This window comes from Maylandia zebra, linkage group LG6, assembly GCF_041146795.1.
Source record: "Maylandia zebra isolate NMK-2024a linkage group LG6, Mzebra_GT3a, whole genome shotgun sequence".
Taxonomy (NCBI): Eukaryota; Metazoa; Chordata; class Actinopteri; order Cichliformes; family Cichlidae; genus Maylandia; species Maylandia zebra.
In genome coordinates, this window is record NC_135172.1 from 23519244 (window position 1) to 23528407 (window position 9164).

A 9164-nucleotide genomic window follows, 5' to 3' on the forward strand; every position below is an offset into this window, starting at 1 on the left:
TGTGGTCAGATGAAACCAAAGTAGAACTTTTTGGTATAAACTCAACTCGTCGTGTTTGGAGGAAGAAGAATACTGAGTTGCATCCCAAGAACACCATACCTACTGTGAAGCATGGGGGTGGAAACATCATGCTATGGGGCTGTTTTTCTGCCAAGGGGACAGGACGACTGATCCGTGTTAAGGACAGAATGAATGGGGCCATGTATCGTGAGATTTTGAGCCAAAACCTCCTTCCATCAGTGAGAACTTTGAAGATGAAACGAGGCTGGGTCTTCCAACATGACAATGATCCAAAACACACCGCCCGGGCAACAAAGGAGTGGCTCCGTAAGAAGCATTTGAAAGTCCTGGAGTGGCCTAGCCAGTCTCCAGACCTCAACCCCATAGAAAATCTGTGGCGGGAGTTGAAAGTCCGTGTTGCTCGGCGACAGCCCCAAAACATCACTGCTCTCGAGAAGATCTGCATGGAGGAATGGGCCAAAATACCAGCTACTGTGTGTGCAAACCTGGTAAAGACCTATAGTAAACGTTTGACCTCTGTTATTGCCAACAAAGGTTATGTTACAAAGTATTGAGTTGTATTTTTGTTATTGACCAAATACTTATTTTCCACGCTGATTTACGAATAAATTCTTTACAAATCCTACCATGTGGATTCATGGATTTTTTTTTTTCACATTCTGTCTCTCACAGTTGAAGTGTACCTCTGGTGCAAATTACTGACCTCTGTCATCATTTTAGGTGGGGGAACTTGCACAATCAGTGGCTGACTAAATACTTTTTTGCCCCACTGTATATATATTAGTGCACAGTGTAGCTAAGATACTATGGAATAATCTCAGTGAGAAGATAAGATAAGATACCTTTATTAGTCCCACAAGTGGGAAATTTCATGTAAAACAAAAACAAGCAATGGTTTGAATTAAAGTAATGAATAAAAAATAAAGAAATAAAATAAATAAATTTAAATAAACAGAATTTAAGTTTCAACAGCAAATAGCCAAAAATTCCTGTAAATTTTTCATTGTGCAGTAACACAAAGATTAAAAAAAAAAAAAAAAATCTGGTTGATTTTCAGTTTGTGATATTGCACGATTTATCATTCTATAAATAGTGACTATTAGCAAACTGTGACGATAAAGGGATTATCTGCATAATGTGTATTCCAATAAAACCAGCTTATCTGCTTATTTTCCCAGGAAAACATTGCCCACATCATTACACTACCAACATATTATCATCCTAGCTCGTGATAAATCCCATTTTGTCAGATGCCAACATAACCAACAAGCTGTATAGCCATAACCATCCTGATTTAGGGAACTACAAATACCACATTAGGAAGCTGTGGTCTCACGTTTACTAAGAAAGGTTAACCAGAAAACTATGGTTTACACCCAGTTTGGACCTTTGTGGTTAAGTGTCCAGTTTTCAATGAACATTTTCCTATTTCCTTAAAGGTTTTTTTTTTTTTTACTTTAGTATTGTGGAGCCAATTGTGGTTGTAGGTCACCTGCCTCGTGTTATAAGTACAATATGTGTGTATCCTGAGATGTTTTCTGCTTACGGAAATTGTAAGTAATGGTTGTCAACTCCAACTAGTCTGGCCTCATCAATAAGGCATTTCTGTCCACAGAACTGACACTCACGTTGTTGTGTGTGAAAATCTCAGGAGATCAGCAGTTTGTGAAATAATTAAACCACCCCTTCTGGCACTGTCAGTCACGCCATAGTGAAAGTCACTGAGATCATATCAATTTTTCTCACCCCTCTGGAACATGAACTGAAGTTCAGACTGACATTATCATGCAACCAATTAATTACTGAACTTGTATCATTTGTATATGGAAACCATATCTTTTTCTTTAAATTTATTTAAAACATTTCTGGTTTAGATGGATTGTAGATTAAGTCTTTTTCCTTTTTCAGAATTTGCTTTTATTTCATCTCAATTATACCCACAGTATTCAAACAATTGCTGTAATTTATTAACTTTACTAATTGTTGTAACCCGAGGTCGGGTTTGGTCAGTAAGGCAACCCTTAGATTAGATTCTAGTAGTCCAGAGTGGGGGGAAATTACTTAGAAACAGGGGCGATTTTAGCCAGTTTTTGAATCATAGCACCCCCAAAGACTTCTTACTTTTTTTTGACAATATTTACTGTTTGCGACACACTACTAAAATATAAAAAGCATTCAGTACTTGTTTGAGACGTAACATTTTAACAACGAAAGTATAGATAACTCCCCCCCCCCAAAAAAATGGTTTGTTCCAGCTCGCCTCTCCCCTACCGTTGCTGCAAGAGCGATGGTGGCTGAGACGCAGCGGATCGGAGGTGTGAGTGCTTGGCTTAAAACAGGACATATTAGCTGCATTTAACCTTCAGTTACTCTTTATATAGTTAGGTAGGAGTCAGACCATGTTTCTTTTGAGCTGAAAAACATTACACCAGGTAACCTGCAGTGTTGGAAACGTGTTTTCCGACGATGTTTGCTACCCTACAATCCGTCCTACTCTGTAGTAAAATCAGCGACATTTGACCGCCCTGTTGCTCCCATTAAAATTTATATAACCTATTTAAAATCTAAAACTTAAAATTGTCTGTAGCCTGCTGTTGTTACCACTGTCCTATTTGAAATGGAATGAGGGAAGTTTGTTATTTTGTCATATGTGCATGTGCCAAGATTAAACCCAGGAGCAACATTCAGGTAAAAGTGTAAAATCAAATGATCCGTCAATCAAGGATAATGTTGGATCAGTGTTTCAATATTTATATCTTTTATTAGATGTTCATGTGGTTTGGTTATTTGCCTTTTGGTTGAAAGTACACTGAGAGAGGACTTTTTTTTTTATTAGTGATCTTAATAGTATTTGTTGTCTCATATTAATGTAATTTTTTTCATCTAATTGAATATAATCTTTGTGTATGATTGTCAGTCCGAAGAGGGAGAGAGGAAAGAGGGGAACGTGAGGAGAAAGGTCAGGAAGAACCAGGTAAGAACACAGACAGGGAAAAGTGACAGGCAAAACAGAAACTGTTAAACTGCTTGAGAGACTTGACCACCAAACAGTGATAGACAGATTTGCCAGCCTCAGGTGAGGCGACATAGGTTAAAAGAAAAGAAAAAATCTGCAGAGCCATAGTAGTATCTGCAGTAAAGATCTTTTCATACATTGTGTACATTGTACCACAGGCAAAGTTGCCTCCATTTTTATAATTTTATTTTGTACATTTGTACATTTCAAGGACTCTATTTTTGGAGTGTATTTTTATATATCTGTATTGTATTATACATACACATTAAAAGTGAATCTCTGTCCAAAAAATACACTCAATTTACTTCTTACTCACTATGAGCATCATTCATTATTCTCCCCCAGTAATTAAGGTTAGGATATGTATTTTTTTCTATTCCAATCCATTCTTCGTTTGCAGCATTTAAATAACCTTGATCAGATTTGATGGTTTTGTTACAGACTTAAAAAAAAGTTTTTTGCTTTTCTTTCTCAAATATGGGGATTAAGTTGTGTTAAAATGTACAAAACAGTGATGTCATGTTTTGTGACGAGGACCAAAGCACAGAGAGACTTGATGAATTTAAGAATCTTATGATTTAATAAAGAAATTTGCAGACTTACTCAGAGATGGTAAAATTATGATGACTGATAATGGAAACGAAGACAACAGACGATGAGGACAGGGAGGAACAGGGGTTTAAATGCACCAAGGAGACAGTCACAGGGAACTCGGGACAACTGGAGACATTTAAGGGTGCAGGGACTGACAGACACGGGGAAGACGTCTCATCGTGACGAGTAGGGTTTATCTTGCCTGGCTGGGCAGCTCTCTGGGTGCTCAGCACCCCCAAAGCTCTGATCCTAGAATCGCCCCTGCTTAGAAATCAGTTGTATAATAATATCTATAAAGCAGATTTTTCTTTGTCTACAGGCTGTAATAATTTCAAAATCAACAAACTATAAACAGTTTCATTAGCCATGTGTTTTATTTCCAGCCTCAAGATACCATGGAGCTTTTATAAAAGGTAGGTAGGTAATTGCATCTAACTAGCAACATCGCCATCCTTAAATATAAATTGATGTCTGCTACCCATAATGTAACTATTGGCCATGAGCACCACAGAATATATACGGGGTTTGATTCTGGGCCTGTTTTCCAGCATTTTGTAGTTTTGGGCTTTCTATTTCTGTTATTGTATTATTGTTCTGTTGAATTCTCGTTTTTTTTGCAGGTCTTGCAGTCTGTTAATTTGGACATCCATCCATCCATTCGCTTCCGCTTATCCTTTTCAGGGTCGCGGGGGGCGCTGGAGCCTATCCCAGCTGTCATTGGACATTTTAGATCTATTTCCCAATAGGGAAATAGATCTAAACATCATGTTTACATTCTCTGGCCTTTTATAGTATTAGCTATTTGGGTTCTGTCTATATGTTCTCTTTATCTTGTTGTCAAGTCGCTGTCTCTGTTTGATATTTAGTTACCTCCGGTTTTATTTTGATGGTCTTGTTTCTTGTATGTGTTGTGTTCAGTGTTGCTTCCCCTTGTCTTGTTAGTTAGATTATGTTCACCTGTGTCTTTTTTTCCCCCCAGTGTGTCCTCACTCCCTAATTACCTTGTGTGTATATTTAAGCTCTCAGTTTTACCCAGTTCCTTGTGCTTTGTTTCCCTGTCTGCTTCTGTTGTGCTGTTCTCTTTGGATTGCAGACAACTGCAATCGGACAACTTGAATCAGCTTTACATTTTTCGGTTTGTCTGCCAGCAAAAGCTGGGTCTATACGCACACTCCGTCTTGACAGCATCACTGTAAACTTCATCATAATACCCCAAACTAATCAGTTTAGCATCCACTGAACTCTCTCGTACAGGATTTTCATGCAGCCTTTGAATAACACAAAATGACTATAGTTCAGTTTGTTTTGCAAGACACTTCACATAAACATAAATCAGCAGCACATGTACAGACCATATCTAATTTACAAATGCTATGAATTGGGGAATAAGAGTTTTACAAGAGTAAGATTCGAATTTCTAGTTTATAAAATTTCAAGTGCTTTCCTATTCCACACTGGTCCTCCTCCTTGCATCTTTTCTTCCGTCTCTGTGTGTCAAACATGAACATGTTTTCCTTTTTTTGCCTCTCCCTGGGAAATGCAAACAATTTGTGACAAACTGCAGAAACGGTTTTGTTTACTGATATATACCGAGCTGTTTGAAAAGTTGCATTTGAAATCACCTGTCACTTCAAGTTATTCAGTTTATGCTAGCCCCACTTCTATAGTGTTAACTTAGTGATGACGTACTGCGACCACAACTTTATTTATATGTGTACCATTAACACATCACTCTCATGCACATCACAGGTATGAGAGATGTGTTGTGTGTTGAAGTGGGTGTGGAATAATACTATTTTCCTATTACAGAGCAAGTACCTCAAGAACCAAGGAATTCCAGACTACAGTAAGTATTTACATGGGAGTTTTTTAATATTTACTTTATTGTTTCACTTGAACGCTTATGGTATAATTTCAGTTATAGATCATGATGCAGCTGCTCATCTCATCATCTGTAAAGGGGAGATTCCACATATATTTCTAAAGCAGTTCTACAAGAGAGTTGTGTTTGGGTGCAACAAACTTCACTGTCTAAGCCTTCCATGTTCCCAGACCCTTGAATATTCCATAAAACGTTGGTGTCTGAAAACAGTTGCTACGACTGTCAACTGAAATTGTTCTTCAACCAACACCTTGTCTTTATGGCCACATTGCTAAAAGCAACCTGTCAGCAGCACATCAGGAGCAGCTGCAGTGTCTACATTGGTTCCAATCACTTATGTGATTGTTGTGCACTCAAAAGCATAAAAGTGTTTGTTACACTGCACAAACCTAACACGCGAAATCGATCTGGGAGGATTTAGGAGCCTTTTCTGGCACAGTCCGTAGAGACCCAAGTCTGTCTTGTTATAAGACTGAGTATACAGTTAAACCTGTCTCATATTTGTTATTATTATATTAAACTTAATTCCTTCACTTGTTTAAGTTACCTCCCCTACATCATTCACTCCTTAGTTTCCTTGTAGGTATATGTGCAAGTTAAGGAAAAGCATAGAAGAAGATGACTTTGTGACACTTAAGCTGTGTCCACACAGGAAATGATTTACAGTGGTGCAGCAAACAAATATTACCAATAAAAATGCAGTAGAATGGTGATTAATATATAACAGGGTAGTAAATACGTTAGAGAATTGCCTAGGCAACCAGAGGCTGGAATTGTTACAGACCAATTGTCAGCTTCAAATGTGATGCCCGACAAGCAAATCACTTCCTGTGTGGAAGCACCTTGATGCATGGTAAGTACTGAGTACTGCTGTGCAAAGATTTCAGATATGCAACCCCCCACAGATCTTTGTTCTTGTCTAATTTCAATCTTTTTAATATGGTAATAGTTCACAGAAAAAGGAAAATTATTTTAAAAAAGAAAGCCGGACATTTGGTGGGGTGTAAGCATTTTTGATGGCATGGTCGCTCAAGTCTATGTGTTTGTGCTTGCGCTTGTAACAGAAATTTTAGATTGAATTCATATTTTGGCAGTGTGCCATTTGTAGCCTTGCATCTGTGATCATGCTAGCAAAATTAGAATACAAAGCTAGGTACACACTGTGCAGATTTTATTAATCTTGTGTCCATTAACTAACATTACATTCCTGCATAGCCAGAAATGGTCCCTTCACACAATATGGATGGTCATGTGCAATTCATGGTAGTGTTTTACTCCCTGCAGTTCCAAAGCTGAAATTGTGCTGCTGTTTTTAAAGGTTAATTTAAATTGTGATTATCTGTGGGGCATTACTGACATTTGTACCATATCTTTTTTTTCTTTTAATTGATTTTGTTGACAATATGCCTCCAATTACATGTCTCAGGTCTTACAGTGATAATTTTTGTCGGTATTAAAAGAATATGTATATATTAAAAAAAAATTATTTATTAAGAGATCTATTTTGTTCTCCGTGACATAGCATAAATGTACCAAGCTGTGACGCCAAAACCAAGATGCATTCTATACCATTTGTTGAATCAATAAATGAAACAGAAAATGACAAAATCCTCACTTAAGAAACTGAAATTTCCTGTGGTTTGCACCTTTGCTTGTTAAGTGCCATTGTGGAAAAAAACGTCCAAATTAATGACAAGCTTTATTTTAACACACTGATAAATTTAGTGCAAAAGCTCAAACGTTAAAATAGAGTATTAAAAAATGGTTTTCTGATTACAAAGGTAAAAAAAAAAAAGCCACAAGTGGAAAGTATGAAGTAAAAACTAAGAACACTGAGCTGTTTGCTAAAAAGTGAGATTAATGCATTAGCTGAGTCATAAAAGTGGCCCTCTTATCCTGGATAAATTGATCATTTACACCGAACACATAACCTGGTCAGGAGCTGGTTATGTTCACAATTTCAATTAAAAATTCACAGATAATAGCACATTTTCACCGATTTTGTTATTTGAAACATGTTTTAAGAGCAAAATAGATTCTCAGCTGGGAAGCAGAGGTGTGGACTCGAGTCAGACTCGAGTCATTAATTTTATGACTTTAGACTTGACTTGAAAAAATGTTCTAAGACTTGTGACTTGACTTGGACTTTTACACCAATGACCTGGGACTTGAATTGGACTTGAACTGGTTTACTTGAAAAGACTTGATATTTCACCCCAAATATAAAATTTAACACGCATATTATATAGAAAGTGTGCACCATTAATTCAATTCATTCATTCATTTATTCAAACCACACTCCGTACGTATGTGTGCGTGAGCTGTAGCACAGACAATCAAATTAACCAGATTTAAAAAAAAAAAAAAAAAGGCTGCAAGGAGATATGTTTTTTCAGGTACATAAACTATGAAGTAGTCAACAAAAACCGAAATGCAATATGCAAAACATGCAAGAAGAGAATCACAGACAGAGATGGAACAACTTCCAACTTTCTCCGACGGTTGAAGTTGCATAAAGAATGGTAGGTGGTGCTTCTCTTTTGCTACGATGAGATAGCTGACTTCATCTAACTAGCAAATGTTGTCCATGCTCCGTTGGTGATACAGTTTTTTTTTTAATGTGTATGATATTTTTGTCATGCGATTTTAAAGCTGGTCCTACAAGCGCATCCAAGAACAACATCAACATTTTGCACTCCATACTGTACAGTAATGCCACTGTTTTGCACATGTCTCAACTCTGTATATTTTTATATATTTTATTTATTGTTTACTCTATTTAATCTGTAAAATATGTGTATATATACACACACACACGTAGAAAAACATTTAGTATACACATCCAGAAATTTTTTTTGCATATACTATTATATATTGTACATATATTTATTAGTTTCAGATTTAGCCATTCGTATATTTTGCCTGTTTATGTTATTGTATTTTGCACAACTCTGTTGCTTGTGAAGCTCGCACACAAGAATTTCACTCACATGTACTGTACCAATGTACCTGCACATGTGATGTGACAATAAAAGTGATTTGATTTGATTTGATTTGATTTGAAGAATAACATGCAGCTTATCTCAGAACTGTCGGTGAAAATTATTCTCGGAACTAAGTTTAATTGAGCTGCATTTTATAGAGGTGCAATTTCACAATTTGTGTATATTTTCTAAGTTCACTATTTTGTCATGTGTTGAGAAACACACAGATTTAAAAATTACATGGTCTAATATTTACATTTAGCATAACTGCAACATGCTTTTTTTCTTTCTTTTTTTTTTAAAGACTGAAAAGGACTTGGAATTCAAAGTTTCAGACTTGTGACTTTACTCGGACTTTTACACCAGTGACTTGAGACTCCACTCTGACTTGCCTGACATTACTTGAGACTTGACTTGTGACTTGAGGATAAAGACTTGAGACTTACAGTACTTGAGACTTGCATGTTTTATAGGTGTATGTTGTTAAGGTGTAACTCATCAGCATCCAAATGAAACCAAGATAGAACATTATAGCTGCACAAACTGTTACATTGTTTCTGGAATGAGCATATATTTGTTTGGTGGTGCAGAAAATGTATAATTTTATTATATTTCTTTACTCCTAGCTTAGTCTCTTTTCCACTGCTGGAGTTGCAGCTACTAGACC

At 36.6% G+C, this 9164-nt stretch overlaps 1 protein-coding gene across 8 annotated transcripts; it reads left to right on the plus strand.

Annotated features, from left to right (window-relative positions):
- Nucleotides 1–2276: 2276 nt before the first annotated feature.
- LOC143419003 (uncharacterized) lies at nt 2277–7287 on the plus strand. 8 transcript variants are annotated; one of them, XR_013098961.1, is made up of 5 exons: nt 2277–2336; nt 2939–2995; nt 4015–4044; nt 4252–5477; nt 5550–7287. XR_013098961.1 is itself a non-coding variant. In XM_076884888.1 (4 exons), exons 1-4 carry the CDS (start codon nt 2309–2311, stop codon nt 5741–5743), a joined length of 318 nt encoding a protein of 105 aa, XP_076741003.1. In that variant the 5' UTR covers nt 2290–2308; the 3' UTR covers nt 5744–7287. The 8 variants fall into 8 exon arrangements, 2 of the variants coding, with proteins under 2 accessions (XP_076741003.1, XP_076741004.1); XR_013098959.1 differs by having other exon boundaries at nt 2284–2338; nt 5441–5477; XR_013098962.1 differs by having other exon boundaries at nt 2284–2338; nt 5441–5477; nt 5556–7287.
- Nucleotides 7288–9164: the final 1877 nt, after the last annotated feature.

Bases quoted from the DNA above. Each gene is read 5' to 3' on its own strand.
- LOC143419003 (XM_076884888.1), top strand. From the start codon at position 2,309: ATGGTGGCTGAGACGCAGCGGATCGGAGGT. The intron at 2,996-5,440 runs GTAAGAACACAG...TTCCTATTACAG, and splicing joins GAAAGGTCAGGAAGAACCAG to AGCAAGTACCTCAAGAACCA. The intron at 5,478-5,549 runs GTAAGTATTTAC...GTATAATTTCAG, and splicing joins CCAAGGAATTCCAGACTACA to TTATAGATCATGATGCAGCT.